We start from the raw sequence: 22,666 nt of genomic DNA, 5'->3' as shown, positions 1-22,666 counted from the left end.
GTGGTGATCAATCTCATGCTTGTCTAGTCCTTATTAGTGCAGATCGAATGCTATCGATCTAATCTCAATACATAGTGCCCGCAGTGTCGAGTCACCTAGACTGGTGGCCACATTGCAACATGATCGATAGCATTCGATCTGCACCAATAAGGACTAGACAAGCATGAGATTGATCACCACCCAGTGATCAATCAATTGTGAATATTGATAGTTATTCTGAATAAGTTTATAACCAAACAGAGATTACCACTGACTAACTACTTGAATTCTGTATTACCGATTTAAATGTCTTAGTTTTTGGTTCATGGTCAAGTTTCGAATTCTCTCTCTATATATCATTTAGCAGAACTGTTTGAAAAATCGTCACTCACCAGTGTCTTTTTCACTTTCGAAAGGGGATTTTATATAAATGGAGAAAAAAAATATGTATTAGTAATTTAAATATCTCCATAGAATATTAAAAAGCGAACATGAAATCATTGGAACAAATAATTATTATTCATATATATCTATAATTTAGAAAAAAGTCCCCCCCAATGGCCTGGTATGGTCGAGGGTGGGGAGAGTTAGCTCTCTCTGTCATAATACTCTCACATGGCTACGCGTATACAGACATTACCAGGGAAGTCCTGTCTTATCGTAGCATTACTGTTGTTTGCGAAATTAAGAGGACGTAAAACTAAGCTCCAGCGCTTTAACCGGGTTGGTGGATATGGAGGATTCACTTAGGGGAGTTGGAAAACCCTCATTCCAAACCAATGGTGTACATGGGTTCCAGTATCGTGAAGGAACAAATGGTGTATGAACCAATCGTTGGTCACCGGCTACCATGGGACTGCATCTCTCGACGTTGCTCCACTGCTTTGTGGATCCGACCTTTAGATCGAAGGCTCCGGATGTGGCCCCCTAAAGAAACCACTTGGTTCGGTTTGGTCATCCGGGCAGTATTACAGCCCACACACAAATATGATGAAATTTTGTGTGGTTCATATATATTCGGTGCCCCTTTGTACCAATATTTATGTGTTCAAATAGATAAATTAGTATTCATTTTTATTTTTAATTCGGAAAAAGACTGGTAACATTGTCTATGTAGACATTATCTTCGTCTGTTGGATAATACTATTTATAATTTTGTTTTCCTTTGGGAAGTTGATCGTTTAATTAAAAAATTGTTTTCATTTTAATTGACATATAAGATTTCATTATGATTAGTGCAATTCTACAATCACAGATGTGAATTTACATAGTACAAGGAAAGAGTTCCTTCAAAGAAATCGTTCAAAAAGACGAAACTGAAAAAAAAAACGGAGCAGATGTTAATGAAAATCCTAAGGAAGATGAAAGATGAGTTTATTATCAATTTTGACCTCTATGAATATCTTAGATTATCGGATTCCGTTACACCAAAACCATTTACTTGCTTACTTACGCCTGTTACTCCCAATGGAGCATAGGTCGCCGACCAGCATTGTCCAACACACTATGTCCTGGGCCTTCTTTTCCAGTTCTATCCAATTTTTGTTCATTTTTCTCATGTCTGTTTCTGTTTCTCTGCTTAGTGTGTTCTTTGGTCTTCCTCTTCTTTTTTGGCCTTGAGGATTCCATGTGAGGGCTTGCCTTATGACGCAGTTGGGTACTTTCCTCAATGTGTGTCCTATCCATTCCGCCTGGAGCCCCTCTAGGGCTATTGCCGATCCTAAGTCCGGATAAATGGAGGAGGGTTAGGCATGGGGTTAGCGACCCCATCCCGTAGAAAACTTACTCGCTAAAGAAAACGCTATCATATCATTTGATTACTAAATGGTTATCTGATATTTTACAACTCATTGAAAATCATATCACTATATATATATATAACTCTCTTGACTTCTTTAATCAGGATTTAATGTTGTGTCACTTAGATAAGGGGTTCAGGAATTGTCCTTGAAATGGATCGTCTTCACCATGTTACCTTTTAATTGCTTTACTTAAAGATATGATTATCTTTAATCTTTTTGTTTTTAGTAATAGGCTTATTATTATTATTATTCTACACAATATAGTTTGTTTAATTTTCATTAACTCACCTATATTCTAATGTTTATATTCATCTCTTTATCATTGTTCTATACAAATGATATTAGGGTACAATATTTTCCAATGAATAACTATTCATCTAATGGATCAGTCGATTATTTAAATTATAAGACATTAGGTTAGTTATAAATTATGTATTCTATTTTTACTGATGTTCACATCATAATATTTTTAAATACAATTACACAAGTACGTAAGTAAATTGCCTAGATTGATATATTATCTATCTTATTAATAGTAATAATCTGTTAATCATGTTCCACTGAAGTTCTTATATCACGAACTGACTTCAATTAGGAAATCCTTAACAACTAGGAAATACTGGAAATTTATCCTGTCCCGGTGGTATCTATCTACGATTTCATTAGAGTTTGAGTCTAAAACCTTCAAGCCTTATGGAAAATACTTCAGCTTTAGATATCTGAGTTATAATCCTATTGTTTTTATTCTTCATTTAATCGAGCGTGACTTTTATTCAATGCTATAAATCAGTAACTATTTCACTCCGGATATAGTTGAATCCCCTCAATGATTCTTCACTATAATTCCAGGAATCACCTCTTAAAATTGGTCACTAGTAAGTAGATGACAATTTTGATTATAGAGTATTATAGAGATTATCGATTTCAAAGCCTTAGGTTTTATCGCCGGGACAGTCGTGAGTATGCACTACTGTAAAGTCTAATATTATGACCAGATAAATTTCCAGTCCTTCCTGGTTTTCAACGACTGTCTAACCAAAATTAGTCCGCGATATGGACATTCAAATCCATCAATCTCCGCAACACCCTATAACAATAGTATATTGAAACGATAATTTGATCAATGGAAAAAATCATCATGTTTTGTATGAAATAAAAGCCTCAAAAGTAATTCCTATTTCGAATTTAAAAACTAGCTGCAGGACTATTTAAAATCCCTAAGAGTATTGGATCAACTTTCGATTCTAGTAAACAACCATAATTTGTAAAGAGTACGGTAGTTGTATAGTTTGTATCATGATTAAATTATATTCCTAGGCGTTTGAAATTAAGAAGTGCAAAATACTGAATTGCAAATCTGTGGTTCATCAATATTTTCTTGATTGCTATGACTCTGTGCTATGTTACCAATGGGCATTAGCGAAACAGTTCCACAAAACCCATTCTGATATTAGTCCACTGCTCACTAGTGACTGACTTCAGGAGATACTTCTGGAGTTCTAGTGAGAAGCCGTTACCAGTGGAGTTCAACCAGGTCTGTTGTGAGATATCAGCTCACTGAAGACAATGGTGTACGGTGGCGCAACTTCGTGGATTGGTTGAAGTTCGACATTAACACCGCTAGATGCCGGCTCAGTGGTCTAGTGGTTAAGTGCTCGCGTGCGGAACCAGTAGGTCCCGGGTTCGAATCCCGCGTGGGTGCGCACTGCTGAGGAGTCTCGTAATAGAACGAAACGGCCGTCCAGTGCTCCCAGGTTTTCCATGGTGATCTAGCTTCAATTGACTCATGATTTTAATCTATTAAAAAAATATTTGCCTGGTTCTCACTAGTTTTCAACTACCCTACCGATGATTACAGTTCATAATGAAAGTAATTTCCAACTTAGAAGAACTCGATAAACTTCTTACTAAAATAATATTTGGTGTTACAATCTTTTGTTCGAGCAGTTGGTTATCGGTATATTTTTGTTTCTAACTTAATTTCACCTTTTAATCTTAATTTCTTTTCTGGTGTACTTTAATTCGAATTATCTGTGTATCAAAATGCTATATGCTCTAAATTATTTAATATAGCTTGTTAGTTTATCTAATGCATAAATTCTGGTATTCCATAATGCTTTGTATCTATTTATTGTGTAGTAACAATAATAACAATGCTGTCTTGAAAATGGGTTATGTATATCGATTGTACAGGATGATCTAACAATTTCTTAAGTGACGAATATAAGTATGTATGTTAGATGGTCGTAGTTAATTGGCAGAAAATCCTAGACATAGATTTGGTGTTAATTGGAAGTTGTCAGCAGGAGGTATGTATAGAATTGTTGCAGAAATGATGCTCACTATAATCTGATAAACTAATCGTTGGTCTTAGTTTATCTCCCCATAGACTTACTCCAACTCACTGCTACATTAGTCAGTATCAAGATTCAAGGTAAACAATATTGGAGAACGGAGAACACGTGTTTCATATACCTAAGCCTATGAAGATTCACAGCTTCACCAATCGACTTACCATCTTTTCTCAGTTCTCTCCATCTAACCTTGCCATTATTTACATATTGAGACTGCATAGAAAAACAACAAGATCTCTTTCAGAGTTTAATTTCTCTGTCTTATATTCCCATCATAAATGTCAACACTGTTAACAATATCTCAACAAATCCATTAGTTTAAATCATCTGTCCTATAAATTACTGTAAAATTTTCTGAATTTTGTAAAATAAACTAGTATAATCTTATGTTTGTCACAGTCGTCATTTTTATGTGTCATATCAGAAGGGTTTTTGTGGATATTATAGTAATTTTAATGGTTGAGATCATGAGTCAATTGAAGCTAGACCATCATGAAAAACCTGGAAGCACTGGACGGCCGTTTCGTCCTATTGTGGGACACCTCAGCGGCGCGCATTCACGATCCCACCTCGTGAGTTTCGAACCCAAGACCTATCTGTCTCGTATGCGAACGCTTAACCACTAGACCATTGAGCCGGTCGGCATCCGATGGTGTTAATGTCTAACTTCAACCAATCCACGAAATTGATCTGCACATTCACCATTGTCATCAGTGAGTTACTATTTCACGACAGACACAGTTAAACTCTACTGATCACTGCTTCTCACTAGAACTCCAGGAAATACCTCTTTGTTCATCACTGTCTATCATATATATATATATATATATATTCAATTACAAAGTTCTATTCTTTTACGCATTTTTCAAATATTTCGTATCTTAAACTGTATTTTACAGTCTTAATAATCCTTCCTAATTAATCATTATCATCCAAGACATCTTTTGCAAAACTACCTTGATTGATTGAATGCTTTTTTTTCTTCATGTATCGAACTATTTCTATATATTAGAGTAAAATTTACTGAAGATCTGATTGAAAACTGTTATAACTTGTGGGTTTGTACCCTTATCAATGTATAACGTAATAATACTGTCAATCAGAGAACACTGAATTATCGACCGGACCAATGACGACGCATAAAACAAGTATGAGCAGTCTAGAGTCTTTATCGGTTGTGCTTCCTGCTTGTTAAGTTCAGAACATCAATCTCGGCCTTTGCGATATGAATCATTTATTTCAAACACTCGGTTTATACACCAATCAAACAGACCATAGCGTACCATAAAATAGGATACAACATTTGTACAAGAATTAGCCAAATGTGGTTGTGAATAAGGGAGATAGTAATTGATAGACAGGGTATAACTCAAGAATGCTAAATCATATCATAATACTTCATAGGTCAAAATAAATCTTACAATAAGAGGAATATGAATATGCATAGTTGAGTTACTTAACAATTATACAATAAAAATATACGTGTATAGTATTGATCTATAAATGGATCCTAAACGTTACCATTCAATACTCTCATCGGAATATAACAAAAACAATCTTGTTCTAATCTTTGAGTTTTTCTAGTATGTTTATAAAAAACAAACACACCCATGACAGTTAATCATTCACTTCCATGTTTTTGTTTTTGTGTTGTTGAAACTATTCAATATCTCCATAGTAGTAGTAGTAGTATTCTAAAGATGGAAAGTAATTCTATTTACATCATAATGATTGTATCAAAGAAAATGGTATTTTGATCATATGATGATTCGTTTAATAATTACATAATCAAAATATTAGTCATTTTGTATAGATGAAATTCGGTATAGAAAAGATGATTATTTCACTTTATCTCACTTGGTTAGAAATAATGATTAAAGTTTAAGTGATCCTAATAAAGATTCAATATGTCATTGATACGCATTGTTGAGTTTAGATTAATATCATGAAATGGATTATTTTTAGACAAGTATTGAAAACATGGAAGCACTAGATGACCGTTTCGTTCTAGTGTGGGACTCCTCAACAGTGCGCATCCACAACCCCACACCAAAGGGATTCGAACCCAGGATCTTCGGTTTCGCGTGCGAACGCTTGACCTATAGACCACTGAGCCGGCATTCGATGGTGACTAGCTTCAAGATGGATTTCTTGGAGTTCTAGTCAGTAACAGTGACCAGTGGAGTTCAACCGGGTCTGTTGTGAGTCAGTTACTGACTAAGGACAATGAGTGGACGGTATTGGTTGAGGTTAGACATTAACATTGTTAGATGCCAATTCAGTCCGCGAAACCGAAGGTCTTTGGTTTGAATCTCACGAGGTGAGATCGTGGATGTGCACTGCTAAGGAGTTCCACACTAGGACGAAACAGTCATCTAGTGCTTCTGTGTTTTCAATAGTTGTCTAACATTAATCTATTCATGATATCAATCTAAGCTATTATTCTATGCAATCAACTAGAACTGATTGAAGAAAAATATAGGTTAATATTGATTAGATTAGAGTAATCAAATAGTTTATAGAAGATACTTTTATCTCTATATATAGAAAGCAGTCATTAACATTAAATGCACAGACGTTTTTTATTAATAATGGTTGTGTTTGGTGTTCAATTTTCTGCTGTTTCTATCTATATTTGAATGAGAATAGCTATGTAACACTTGTGATTGACAAAAGAAAAATGTCATGTAGACTATCAGTTTCTATGAATGGAGCACTAACAAATAATGAATGAAGAAAAGGCTTAAATTATTGATGATAAAAGTTGTGTTTTTTTGTGTGTTGTAATTACTTCCAATCACATGGTCATCCAATTACTATGAATTAAACACATGTTTACATACAGTGTGCCCTTCCGATGATTCTTTTTTTCTCTCTTTAATTACTCACATTTTTCTTTTCTTTTCTGATTATCTAGAGTGGAATTTGAAGTACCCGAGAATTCGGTCTTCAGTCCAACTGACAAATCTTCACAATAGGTTAGCCACTACTCTTCATAAATATATATTTATCCGGCGAGACTCTAATTTAGCGACGACCTTTGAACGAATCTTAAATGACCTTGACAATTATCAGCCAATCAGAAGACAGTTAGTATAAAGTGAGAATATATTGTAAGTAAGCAATGAATTACAGTGGATATTCTTCTTTTACATGATTTAAAAACTTGTTAAAGTTTGATGAAGGTTCAGAGGCTCTGAATTCATAATGCATATTGCATACAAACTCGTCCATAGCGTTAGTGGTTAGGGTTGTAGCCTGTCAATAGACACCTCTTCTCTAAAATCCGATGTAAACCGATCGCATGTTAGCACTCTAACCCTAACCTTAACCTAACCCTAATCTAACCCTAACCCAAACCTTAACTTAACACTTAACCCTAAACCCTAATCTAACCCTAACCATAACCTAACCAAAAACCCTAATCTAACCCTAACCTTAACCTAACCCTTAACCCTAACCTTAAGCCCAAACGCTAACCCTATGGACGAGTTTCTATACAATATGCATTATGAACTCAGAACTTCTGAGCCTTTATCAAACCTCAACAAGTTTTTAAATCATGTAAAAGAAGAATATCCACTGTAATTCATTACTTTCTTGTAATATATTTTTACTTTATACTGTCTTCTGATTGGCTAATAATTGAAATTGCTCAAACGCTTCTCATTGGCTCGTCCCTAAATTAGAGTCTCGCCGTCCCATCTGTTTTAACCTCTCATTAATCACCTCTCTAAAATCCGCTGTGAACCGACCGTATGTTAGCATCGCGTGTTGAACTTGGCTCCGTGACCTTGAAATTGCTCAAACGCTTCTGATTGGCTCGTCGCTAAATTAGAGTCTCGCCATTTATCCTTTTTTTTTAAAAAAAGTTTCAAGGGATGATAATATGAATCTATTTTCGATCCTGGACTCCCTGTTCATAATAAATGCTGACTAATGGATTTTCACACTCATTCATATTGGTTGATACATATATTAATTGTACAACTATGTTCTAGAGAGAATTCAGTTAGTATATTTATTCTACAGAATAATTGTTCCTGTTTATTTGAAATATATACTTGTGAATATACTTGTCCAAATGAAGTCGGTGTGTGATGTCATACCATAAATTCTATACTAAAAATCCTATGGACTAACTTCGAAAGGTCATTCTTAGAGTTTTAATGAGAACCACCGGCAAGATCAATCATGTTGGAGTCAAGCAATTTCTTTGCAATAAGATTCCATAACATTTCGAATCGATCGGAGCTAGAAATATGAACTATTGGCTGTTGTCTCAATGATCCAAACGTGAAAGACTTAGTGATACCTGAAGGTCTTGGGTTCAATCTCAGATGGGATAGTGAATGAGTTCCACTGAAGAGTTCCATACTCAGTCAATTGTGCAACGTTGGACGTGGGATATGTGTACATCGGTTCAGGTTACCATATATCTCATAGAACAGTGAGGTGAAATTGTTGAGGCTTCTTTGTTTTCAATGATTTCCCTTGACTTATAACTACAAATAACCTATGCTAACAATTATCTAGAAGGATTTAACAGATAATATCCTAATACATTTCTAGACTTGTATGTTACTGTTGATAATAACGAACTGTATGTTCAACACACAGTTCCCTAAACATTTGTACTACATGTGTAAAGTACATCGTACAGTGTTGTTGATCTGTTGTATACAGTCTACGTGTTTACTGTGTTCATATGATGTATTATAAGATGTGTTCTCTCACTTAATTTACATAAATATTTCCATCTATCTTTATGTATGTAAATGAATTGTATAATGAATAATGTTACAGATTTTCAATATGGTACATTAGATCTGGTATAGATGTGTATCATTACAAATTGTAATACTAAGAGGAATAAATAAAATGGAAATTAAATAGAATTAAATGTATCAAGCACTAATCTGATGAAAGATTACAACATGTACGATCTGTATGTACTAAACAAATTGGTGAACATGTAATTCAACAATCATAAATAACATACTCAATGACTTCTATTATCACAAATCTGATATTATTTTGTTGATCGTAGTTTTTGTTCCTGCTGTTGCTAGTGGTGGTGGTGTTGTTGTTGTTGCTATGGTTGCATTAAATTAAACTCATAAATCTAGTAGCAATACAATTCTTTCTTAAATTTTTGTTTTACAATTTTATTTTGATATAAGTAAAAGTGAAACCATGTTTATATCAATCAATCGTAAACTTATAATCATATGATTGTAACTTATCAAGTATGATAGATAGATTTTAACTGTTCAAATGGTCTTTATTAGATTGTGGTTTTATGTGATATAACTTTGTCATGTAATCTTATGTAAATTTAATAGATTTTTTTTGTTGGTTTGATGATAGATTCGTTGTTAAATAAAGGCAATATCATATGATTAAATTATGTGAGAGATAGTTAGTTGTTCAATTGTTATTACTCAATTGTTTAAGGTATACAGTTGATTTAAACACCTGATAATAATCACCATATACCCACTAGTGACTACCTTCAAGAGGTATTTCCTAGAGTTCTAGTGAGAAGCTATGACCAGTGGAGTTGTTCAACCAGGTTTGTTGTGAAATAGTAACTCACTGATGACAATGGTGGATGTGTAGCTCAATTTCGTGGATTGATTGAAGTTAGACATTATCACCGTTAGATACCGTCTGGCTCAGTGGTCTAGAGGTTAGGCATTCGCGCGCGATACCGAAGGCCCTGGGTTCGAATCCCGCGAGCGGGGTCGTGAATGCGCACAGCTGAGGAGTCCCACAATAGGACGAAGCGGTCGTTCAGTGCTTCCAGGTTTCCAAAGGTGGTCTAACATCAATCGGTTCATGATCTCAATAAAAAAAGCATTATTTTACACTTTTATAAACCCTTTTTGATGAAGTATATATTAGAAAAAATAAATATCAAAATGCATAAAAAGATACTTTGTGAGAATGTAAATCATATATAAATTACTATTTTGACGGAGTTTTATTCTTTGAGGTGGATTGTTTGGTTGTGGAGCTTTTATCGTTCATCTTAACGACATCATCAGCACAAACTCCAGATAGAAGTGTAGTATTCGAATTTCTCCACATGTTGTTCACAGCTTGTCCTGTACACGTCAATGTTGATTGATTCTTGTTGAACCTAAACCTGACATTGTTTACTCCTTTATTTAAGATCAACAGGAATTAATCAACATCGAGTCGTACAGGACAAACTGTGAACCATATGTAGAGAAATTCGAACACTTCACTTCTGTCTGAAGTTTGTCCTGGTAATGATGTCGTTCAGAAGAACGATGAAAGCTCGAAAACCAAACCAATCAGCTCAAAGAACGAAACTTCATCAAAATCATCCATCTGAGCTACCAATCTTCTCCACTATCTATAAAATACTATTAAATTAATTTGGTAATTGTGTATGTATACATAATTTATTTAGTTTATTTTAACACATAGATATTGGTACAAGGAAGCACCAAATACATATACGCCACACAAATCTCATTTCATATGTGTGAGGGCTGTGATACTGCTCGGATGCCCAAACCGAAACAGGTGGTTTTCTTAGGGGGCCACACCCGTAGCCTTCGACCTGAAGGTCTGATCCACAAGGCAGTGGATCATCGTCAGGAAATGCATTCTCATAGTAGCCGATGACCAACATTGAGTTCATACACCATTTGTCCCCTCAGGATCCTGAAGCCCATGTACACTATTGGTTTGGAATCAGGGTTTTCCAAGTCTCCCAGGTAGACTCTCCATATCCACCAAGTCGGTTAAAGCGTCGGACATTCGCTTTTCGTCCTCTCAATTTCCTAAACAACAATAATGCCACAAGAAGGCAATGAGTAGGACTTCTCTGGCAATGGCTATATACGCGTGGCGGTGTGAGAGTATTTCGAGAGGTAGAGCGGACTCTGTCCACTCTCGGCCGTACCAGGGCATTTGGGGGCGTATATATAATATAGTCAATTTCATGTTTTAATAACTGTTATATAGAAGATATGAATAAGTGATAACCAAAGTATCAATTCATATTAATAGTAGTATATTTTTCTAATTCAGTATACATATTTTACGATAATAGATATTTGAACTCAAATGATTAGTTTAATATTTTTTCTAGCCTTTGAGCTATATAGGTAAATTGTAAATTTTTTCTATACAATATCATAATACTTATTGAAGTAGTTAAGTACGTTTATTACTCACTTCATTTATCGCATTAACTTGATCTTGTCATGGATTGAAAAATCTCGCTTATATTTTCTTCGAATAACATCAGTTTTCAGTCTGTTAAACAAAGAGTAAGTTTACTTCAAAGTGATTTGCTTTCTATTACTCTATGACTGTGTAAGTCTCTTTTTTCTCTTTCCAATATTATTTCACTAAATTATACTCCTTGAATAACATCTTCAATCCCTAATCTTTCCGATTACTGCTTATACTCTTACCGCCTCTACCACTACGAGATTTGAATCAACAACTGCATTTCTGTGCTAATGTGGTGTGGCAACTTGAACTGATGTACGTACGTATAAAGTTCTACGTTGTTACTGAATGACTGACTGTAACAGTCTTATAGAAATGAAAATATACAACTGATTACATGTTTTTATGAAACAGTACTCTTTTTTTTTCGTGAAGTAAACATGAGTGATCAATATACTATGGTTAAGTAGGATGGTACAAAGTTAATCATTTGTTTATTAATTCCTTTCATCTCCATCGATTAAAACGGTTATGTATGTCAAACCATCTACTTAAACGTGTAATACTTGATTGAAGCACAATTAAGTTAAAAAGCGATTAAAGTATATTCATACTACTGACACTGAATGAACCAATCAGAATTGAAATATAATATAATATAGATTTTTGAGTGAAATTAAAAGTCCAATGAAAGATAATTTGTGTGTTATTATGAAGTAAGAGAATAGTTAGTTTTTATAAGGTTTGATATTAATGCAAATTATATTTTATGCCATTAAATAATGGATAACATATTGGTTTTATTTATTTAAACACATAAACATTACACCACCACATAAATCATTCGATTTATGTCAGGGTTGGGTTACTACCCGGGGGTGCCCAAACAGAAGCATGTGGTTTTCTTAAAGGGCCCATACCCAGAGACTTTGACCTATATGTGTAATTCACAAGGAAGTGGAGCAACGTCAGGAAATGTAGTCTCATAGTAGTCGGTGACCACTAGTTGGTTCATACACCATTTGTTCCTTCAGAATCCTGGATTCCATGTACACCATTGATTTAGAATCGGGGTTTTCCAACTCTTTCACCAACCCTGTTAAAGCGCCAGATATTTGGTTTTACTCCTCTTAATTTCGTAATTAACAGTAATGCTACGATAAGGCAGTGAGTAGTGGCTGTATACACGTGGCCATGTGAGAACATTTGGAGAGGGAGAGTTGACTCTTCCCACTCTCGGCCGTACCAGGGCATTTTGGGGCACATTGCTCTTAAGCTAGATAAGGATATGATTCAACTGGAAGACGTTTAAGTGTTGGTTGAAGAAAAACAATATCATTGGATTTATTTATTAAGTGTTGATTTGAGTAATGCTATTTGTTCTTCAGAGCCTGTGTAACATCAGTGGTTGTTGACACGACGTAACGTATCTGAAAATTGGTTAGATCAGTAAGGATTTTCTTATTCTTTATCTTGTAGTTTTTTTAAAGAATTTTATACGTAACTTAACGCCCTCTATTCCAGGCTTTTGTGTAATCCTTTCAACCTCTATATCTTCTATATTTGACCTTTATTATCATTTATGCCAATTATTTAAAAATAGACTTTGTTATTAATTACATTCAACTGTGTGATGATGTGAATTAGTGTTCCTACTTGAACTTATGCATATTTGTACCATGTTCTACGTATTTAATATAATACTGATCAATTTTCACGTAATTGATCAATATATTAGTTGTACATATAACCACTGAAACACATTCATAGTGCTAACAAAAATATACAGATATAAGCAGATAATAAATATGTTTTCAGAAAGGGAATTTTATGGATATTATATAGCAATTTTAATAGTTGAATTCATAAATCAATTAAAGCTGAACTACCATGGAAAACCTGGAATCACTAAACGGCTGTTTTGTCTTAGTACGGGACTCCTCAGCAGTGCGCATCCACGATCCCGCCTGCGGCATTCGTACTTAGAACCTATCAGTTTCATACGTGAACGCTTAACCACTAGATCACTGAGCCGGCAGTCGACGGTGAATCCGATAGGTTCTGGATTCGAATGCTGAGGGTGAGATCGTGGATGCGTACTGCTGAGAATTCTCGTACTAGAACGAAATGGCCATCTAGTACTTCCACGTTTTCTATGGTGATCTAGCTTTAATTGACTCATAAATTCAACTATTAAAATTAATAATGCTGGTCGGCGGCCTATGCTCCATTGGGAGTAACAGGCGTAAGTAAGTAAGTAACATTCTTGTTGAATTCTACAATTTGATTGTCAACTTAAACGATGTATATAAGATGTTTATGTTTTATATTATATTCTCTTTTATACTGATTATAATATAATTGAATAATTGTTTCTGGTTAGCGCTTTTTTAGCGAGTTAGTTTTCTACGGGATAGGGTCGCTAACCCCCTATGCCCAACCCTCCTCTTTTATCCGGGCTTGAGACTGGCAGTAGCCTCCAGAGGGACTCTAGGCGGAATTTTTATACTGATTACATTGTTAATTTTAATTGGTTTAAGACATAGAAATTGTTTCAATGTAAAAATGTTTTGTTTATATTTAATGAAACGTTCTTTTTTCAAGTTGTAAATTGATTATACTTTGTAATTTATTTGATTATTTTGTCATATGGTTTATTTAATTGTCCAATTTCTAGATATACTATAGTACTTTATTATTTTAGATTAGTTCCTTTAAAACAAAGTTTCATTAGTTTTCTGTCAGAAAATCAATTTGATTTGACATATATATATATAATAATCATACAGTCTTGTGAGCTGAATCTAAGTGTATGGATATGTTGATCATATAAACACTGATAGATGGATATGGAGGATTCACCTAAGGGGGGGGGAGTTGGAAAACTCTGATTCCAAACCAAATGGTGTACATGAACTCCAGAAACCTAAGGAAATAAATGACGTATGAACCGATTGATGATCAGCAGCTATCATAGAACCACATTTGTTTACTTTGATCCACTTGCTTGTGGATTAGACCTTTAGGTTGAAGGTTCAAGATGTGGTCCCCTTAAGAAAACCACCTGGATAGTATCCTAATCCTCACATAAATTGAATGATTTATGTAGCGTATATCTATTCGGTGCCTCCGTATACCAATGTTTACGTCATAGGTAAGCTATAATTAGATATTTTTTGTGTTATATATTGCCTAATGTTTACAGGTCATTAATATAGTTATATAATGATGGATATTGATTTCATACAAATCATTTTATATTTAGTAATCAAATACAATTCACTTTATAAATGATCAATGTATCTAATTGAAATATTCATTATTAATATCATTTACATAATTGACCTCTTGATTATTTTGTCTAGAATGTTAATAAAAGGTTTCATGATCAAATTACTGATTTTACATAGTGGAATTTCATTCAATTCTTCACTATCTTAAATATAAATGAAAATTAGAAATCTGTTAAGCAAAGATGGATATTGGATAAGAGTGGAATTCAATTTGACTCACGTTTCGTCCTATTTGGGACTCATCAGCTGATTGTACTTTTAGTCACAAATAGAATGAAACATGGGTCGTGGATTCCACTCTTGGCCACTATTCATCTTTACTTATAAAGCTTATGACTTAAGGCTATATTGAGGCAATCCGCATAGGATGTACATATGCCAACAAGAGACTGATGAATTACAGTCTTAAATAACAATTGGAAGATACAAGTAAAATAATACGAAGTGAAAATAAAAAGAAATCTGTTTAGTTTAAACATTATAATATAGGCTTTATGGATTAAGTTTATTTCATGGATTCTATTCAGTGAATATATAAGTCTGTTTTATCGTAATGTTTCACAACGTAATTTCATTGGATCTAATTGTTCGTACTGCTATTGACCTGATCTGCTTCATTAAAATAGGATTAATTTAATAAATATATCAATTAGCTTGTAATTATGTTAAATGAGTCGTTATCATTCACTTGATTTGCACCTAATTAGTCGATTAGTGAAACTTCATCAGTTGAGATGGCTGGGACAACACGTGTTACGTATGCCCAATCACCGACTGCCCCGACGTGCGATGCTCAATGGGATAGGAGTAGGTCAGAAGAAAGCTAGGGGCGGCCAGACGAAAACATGACACAAGTTCATGAAGTCACCGACAAGTGGACTGAGCTATGTTGGTAGGTGTAGACTACCTGGTTGTGGACCGCGAGATGATAGCTAGCGGTGGTTACAGACCCTGGATGACATGACTGAAAATCGTTTGTAATGGCACAGGTGCATCCATTCTTTGTGTCCTCCCAAATTCTAATCTGAATCCTCCTTGTCTCTCTTTTTCTCTTTCCGAATTTATTTCACTGAATTATACTTGTTGAATAATATCTTCAAATCCTAATGTTTCCGATTACTGCTTATACTTTTGCTACCTCTACGACTACGGGATTTGAATCGACAACTGCATCTCTGTGCTAATGTGGTGTGGCAAGTCGAACTGATGTACGTACGTACGTACGAAGTTCCACGTTGTTACTGACTGAATTAGTCGATTAAACAAGCGCGATTATAAATGACAAACTTATCCAAATATGTCACCTATGAATAATTATTTTGATGACAACCGTGCGTGACGTGAAAATGTAATCGATGGTTGTGCAGTTGGTTAAATTAATTCATTAGTAGATCGCCAATTTCTTCACTCGCATAACGTAGTTTAGATGTTATAATAATCTAAGTGTAATTGTATGTATCAAGTAAGATTGGTGGATTGTTCTCCTCTTGTCTAATGTAACGATATGTGCATTTTGTTATTCTTCACAAGATTCTTCAATAGTTTTAATCTTCACTCTTATTGTCGACAAAAATATTTCTCTGAGTGATAAAAACTAGATTTAATATAATTATTGTCTGTTAGTGTTAATTGAATAAAAGTACCTTTCAGAGAAGCCTAGACCTAGGTTTTATGGTAGATAAAGTTTGCCATCACAATAAGTCTCCAAACTTAAGGGAGACTGATACTATTCTTGTTATTCGAAATAGGCATTGCTCAGAGTGTTGTCAGAGACAATGCCGCTGATCTGTCCGGTTCTCAACTGACCTTCTATCTGACCTGTTTTCACACTGATTAATCACTTAGTAGCTATCATTCTTGTCATTGTCTACTACTTGATACCGATCGAATTCTCTTGCTTGGGCTACAAAATGAACACTAATCTAAATGAAGTTTGGTAATTCTTTGAATTCACCACAGTACCTTGTTAAGATATACCGATAAGTATGAAGTATTATTCCATAATTTCTTGTCGATTTACTTTTGATAATACAATATAAAACACAGAAGTCTTGTAATATTGAATCACTTAAAGTAATAAATGGAAGTTTGGTCAGTCAAATTCTGTATTCCTTAGTAGTCCATAACTAATGTGTGTAAATTATCGTCTGCATATATAAATGACATAATTATATTGTTACTTTATTTGTTAATCCCTATTCACTCATTAAATAACTTACTTTTTCTTTCCCTCCCTCTCTCTAAACATAATCTCCAGGCTGTATATCTCATGAACAATAATCATATGTAAGAAGATAACCATAGTAACTACTTTCTTTTTTTTATAAATTCCAGAACAAACAAACAAAAAATGGCTCAAATATTATTTACCCCTTATTTTTACTCATCTCATCTATTTCATCATATCTTATGGATGAATAATAATATTTTTCCAATTTTTATTTTGAAAAACTTTTTTCTACTTATATCCACCGACTCCCCCCCTCCACCTCCACCCCTTTATGTTTTTGTTATCAGATTAATTATGTAAAAATGTTTATACTACTTAAAACTGTTTTATAAGTAGCCATTGATTTGGTTATTTTGTAAACCTTTTTTTTCTTTTTATCAAAACAAACAAACAAACAATAATGATTATTATTATTATTATTTCATATTAATCATTAGACATATATTTATATATGGCATTTGTATTAGAATTAAATGGTGAAATATCATTTTATCAAATGAGGTTACATAACAATCATGGGGTAAGCTAGAAAAATAATTTCTGAGTTAGATCATAGTTGTATGTTTGTGTGTGTGTGTTTTCTGTTTTCATACCTATCCATTGGACTATTATCTAATCTATCCATTAGTTTCTTCTTTTACTCTATGATTATTATGTAATCTTAGTTGATAAGACGAGTTTTAAATCCATGATATAATGTAATCTTTTCTATCCTTTTTATAGACTTATATATTTTCCATATATATATATAACTATAAATACCTTTATTTGAACATATTCTTTTGACAGACATAAAGAGAGAGAAAGAGAGAACCATTCATTCATATTGTACTTTATGTTTTATTCAATAAAACAATTGTATGAACTACTTACTTATTCATTACAATGTCATAACCTTTTAGATTAAAAAAACGTGTGCTCACTAGTGATTGGCTTCAAGAGGTATATCCTGGAGTTTTAGTGAAAAGCAGTGATCAGTGGAGTTCAACCAGGTCTGTTGTCGGATAGTAACTCACTGATGACAATGGTGAATGTGTCGCTCAATTTGGTGGATTGGTTGAAGTTAGACATTATCATCGTTGGATACCAGCTAGCTCAGTAGTCTAGTGGTTAAGCGCTCTTATACGACACTGATAGATTCTGGGTTCGAATCTCGAGAGGTGGGATCGTGGGTGAGTACTTCTTAGGAGTCCCACAATAAAACGAAACGGCCATCCAGTGCTTCCAGGTTCTCCATGGTGGTCTAGCTTCAACTGACTCATTATCTCAACCATTGAAATCACTATACTATCCACAAAACCCATCTGATAATAAAAAAGTAATAATCTCATACTTGTTGGTTAATGTAGGTAATAATATATGTAGATCAATTATAATGATTAATATGAAAGAATTCCATATGAATGACATTTGTAAACTTAACTAATTGATAGATCTTTCGACTTTGGTTTAGATAGTTATCATCTGTCTAAAATGTGAACTCTTCAAGGGTTGAACTCAAGCATTTCTGATATTTAATGATTTAGACTTTGTAGCATTTTGTTTTTAACGATATCGTTAGATGATATTTTAGAACAAGAAAGAAAAATGAGTTGAATCAATTATTTAATATGTCCTAGATGAGACTATAATTTATGGACGACCTTTGAGCGACGTTAAAGTGACTTTGAGGGTGTCCACTTAATAACCAGGGCGAAATAAGGGTTATGAACCTGAGTGAAGAATTAGGATTATGATTCATAAGGAAATTGCACCAAAATCTGAGAACTGTTATCTAAAAGTAGATTTCATGTGTGTGTCTCTGTGCATGCATTTGAAGTGTTAGACGTAGTGTGAAGTAACTTTGGATGGGATTTATCCATTTTTTTAAATATTTAAAACGATCAATAATGTATAGATGATTCAATTTTCATCATAAAAGTAATGCCTCCGTCAACTTTGTTATTCTAGAAGGTGAATGCTGAAGAAATAACTTTTTCTCAACCATATTACACTTTGTCCTCTCTGACCATGACTTGTTGTATTAAGAAACAAGAAGAACACAACCGGTAAAGTATTTTTACCTATAGCTTGTTCCCACTCATAAGTGTTTGTGAATTCTTTCACTTTGGATATAAATATCTAAATATATGACTAGTTTCTATTTAGATATATATCTCCTGAACTAATGCTCTGATCTTCTTTAAAGATACACCTTTCTCAATATAATTCTGATTATACTTAACAAGTGACTATAATATACGAGTACACTTGTAGAATGTACCTTATAAGAGTTTAAACTGTTTCTGTTGGATCAAAATATCTATCTGATTATCATATACTATAAATAACATAATAGAAAAGTACAATGAGACGAAGACTTTACTCTTTTTAATACATTGCTCCAATTAGAAATCGGTCGAATGATAAGTGTTCTTGATCGGTCAATAAGTGACTTCTATTTCTAACGTATGAGATATTACTGATAGGATCGACAGGTCCTGAGTTTGAATCTCGCGAGATGGGATCGTGGATGCACACTCCTGAGGAGTTTCACAATAGGACGAAACGGTCGTTCAAGTGATTCCAGGTTTTCCATGATGATCTAGCTTCAATTGAATCATAATCTCAACTATTAGAATTACTATAATATCCACAAAACCCCCTTCTTATATATATTCCTGATTCTGTTTACTGAATAATCTTCCTTTTGTTTTCTCAGTCTGTAAGCGGTTTTGTTCATATATGCGACGATCGCATATCAATATCGAAATTGGACAATACACGTTACGAAATCTATTCGTAAGTAAGTAATATGTTCAACAATGACGACTTGATTCAAACTGATAAGCGACGGATACTTTAGTAGAAAAAAGTGTTCAACATTTCTACTGTGTTAATCATATCACAAACTATAGGGGGGTGGGGAAATGACTGTTTTCTGTTAAATTTATATCAGAATATACTATTACATACAATTATATTCTGTAATATCTGGTGCCATGTTAAACCAACATAAATGGCGTATAACCAATCGTTGGTCACTGGCTACCGTGTGACTTCATCTCCTTATATTGATCTACTTCCTTGTGGATCAGACTTTCTGGCCAAAGGCTACGGGTGTGGCCCCTAAAGAAAACCACCTGCTTCAGTTTGGGCATCCCGGCAGTATCATATCCCTCACACATATCAAATGAGATTTGTGTGGCGTATATGTATTTGGTGCTTCCTTGTACCAATATCTATGTGTTGAAATAAATAAATAAATCTATCCATCTGTAGCTTATTTAAGTCTGACTATAAGTATTGAATCACACTTTATGGAATTAAGTTAGCTCACTCACCTTTTCAGCTACGCTTCGTTTTCTCTAGCTCATTTATCTAATTGTCTGTTCGGATCAAAGAGCATACGAAATATGTGTATTCAAAATTTATTCGCGTATTTATACCCAATGGTAGTTCAGTGAAATGATGATGACTAAAGTATTCAATGTTCATTCAAAGGATTTCAAGTTTGAATACAGCATTATTTGTAAAGGTTTGGACAATCGTAGAGTACCATTAGCCGTTACATATATAGTGTGTGCTTGAATCTGTGGGTTATATTAATATAAGTTGAGGATTTTACGACAAAGTTCATAAAATGAAAACATTTGACCTAATATGATGCATATACATTACATAGTACACGCATAGGCATAGATATTTCCGGTCTACAGTATACGTTACATGCCTAGACAGAAGTGGACACACTTTATAGTATACACAAAGGTATAGATGAGATTAATCATAGATCATAACCCAGTGACTTTGAAAAATGAATGAATATCAAGTATTCAAATCACTTTTGTTTGGAATTCGTCTATTGACGATGTATCCATTCACGTTTATACCACAGAGAAGTTTAATGTCGGCCCCTGTGCACTGATTAAGCTATATTCTACATCTATTCTCTCTGTTTCTCAACACAATTGATAAACCTTCCTTGAGATAATCTAGTGAAGTACCTAAAGGAGAATTCTTTCTTCATCTATACATTTCACTTTTAACTATACGATACACTACTTCTGATAACTTATCAAAGTTTCACATAAGTTCATCAAACAAACTTCTACTATCTCCAGAGTAACACAGTAAGATATCGGTCGATCTTTACCCCCCAGATCAGTATGGACAAGAACCGGTGCTTTCAACGTGATATGGTCACCGTCGGATCAGTATGAACCAATCATAAAATATTCGTAAATGATAGAACACATAAGAATACAGTATATATCAAATAATGAAGTTTATTGGAAGGAAAAAGTAACTAATAGTACAACACCTAGATATTGGACATATAACTAAATCATTTACAGTAAATTTCAAATAATCGTACTATGATCTTTTGATTAACACTTTATATGTTAAAACTATTGACCCATGTTAATTGTTTCTGTCTTTCATTGTACTCTTTGTAAGTTAGCTTTGTGTTTGTTGATCTACTGAGTTTTAAGTTGATAGTTTCTTAATACTAAAATATGTATATGTATTCAATTGAAGCGACGACTTAAACTACCTTTACTTACGCTTAATACTCCTCGTAAAGGAGTATAGGCCGCCCATCAGCACTCGCTATCCAACTTTGTCCTAGTGAAACGACCTTTGCACACGAAATATATTTATCTCAGCATAAGAAACATGGACAGGATACGATTCATGATGAAAACACAATCGTAAGTCAGCTTTAAGTATGTGTGTGTGTGTGTGTAAAAGAGAGAGAGAGTATAGTGATCAGTAGTCTTCGAAAGATTGTACTCACTAGGAATTCCCGAAACAATACAATTTAAATCAGACAGAATTAGATAAACACAAAAACGAACATGTTGTATATGAAATTCGAAATCAACAGGTAATCAAGTACAAAAGAATCACAGAGAATTTAAACAAACAACAAGAATGCAATGGTTTAATACATATTCATATTCGATAGTGTATGTGATATTCAGATTGAAAAAATGGCATTAATGTAATTCCAATGTAAAAGAACACTATGCATGAATATTTGTTTATGTATTTTTAATGATATGAATAAGATGCATACTAAAAAACCTTCATTCATATGAAACTATCTAACATGTAGGCCTAAAACTGAAATGACAAATTTGACAAGAATATTTTAAGTCTACATGCTTAATGTGTATGGAGAAGTTAGAAATCATAATGAATAAAAGTAAAACATTAATTTAAATCATCATCAAAAGCATCATCATCATGATCCAGAGCATCATCATCCAAAGCATCATCATCATCCAATGCATCATCATCATCATCCAAGGCATCATCATCCAAAACATCAACATCACCCGAAAACTCAAAAGAAACAACGATTCAATGATATGATCCATAATTACAGTGTAATAATTCTGAGGTTTCAAATAATCAATATTCATCGCTTAAGTCGATGTGTTTCTATGGCTTGTTTTTTGTTCTCTGAGCTGAAATTTTACATTGTCATCATTAATTATCATCATAATTAGCTTTTAAGAATTTTTTAAAAGTTTTCATTACCGTTAATTTCTATGAAACCATTATATACTTGAATGTGTTCACTACATTTGATTATTTCAAAATGAATACTGGAATGAATGTATCTAGATAAGTTCCACTAAGTTAGTAAGAACACATAAGCAGTCAATACTGACGCTTATATTTTTAAGGAGGAGAAGACGAACAGTGTGCCAGCAGCCTCAGCAGCAGTAGGTCTCAATATACACAAAGGGAAAAGCAAGATTCTCCGATACAACACAGCATGCACCGATCTAATCACAATTG

At 33.8% G+C, this 22,666-nt stretch overlaps 1 protein-coding gene across 9 annotated transcripts in view; it reads left to right on the top strand.

Moving 5' to 3' along the window:
• MS3_00010269 (uncharacterized protein) overlaps positions 1 to 17,741 on the top strand; it is a 37,341-nt gene extending 19,600 nt beyond the window's left edge. For 4 of the 9 annotated variants that reach the window (XM_051218631.1, XM_051218632.1, XM_051218627.1 and 1 more), the window contains 2 exons: positions 7,053 to 7,113; positions 16,901 to 17,741. In XM_051218631.1, the coding sequence (XP_051070088.1) occupies positions 7,053 to 7,113 (61 nt within the window). In that variant the 3' untranslated portion in view covers positions 16,901 to 17,741. Of the gene's footprint in view, positions 1 to 2,126; positions 2,198 to 7,052; positions 7,114 to 16,900 lie in introns of all 9 variants that reach the window. The other 5 variants (XM_051218629.1, XM_051218634.1, XM_051218628.1 and 2 more) reach the window with 4 other exon arrangements.
• The last annotated feature ends 4,925 nt before the right edge of the window (positions 17,742 to 22,666 follow it).

Source organism: Schistosoma haematobium, chromosome ZW (assembly GCF_000699445.3).
Source record: "Schistosoma haematobium chromosome ZW, whole genome shotgun sequence".
NCBI lineage: Eukaryota > Metazoa > Platyhelminthes > Trematoda > Strigeidida > Schistosomatidae > Schistosoma > Schistosoma haematobium.
The sequence above is the reverse complement of the archived record's forward strand: the minus strand, read 5'-3'. Positions and strand labels throughout refer to the sequence as shown.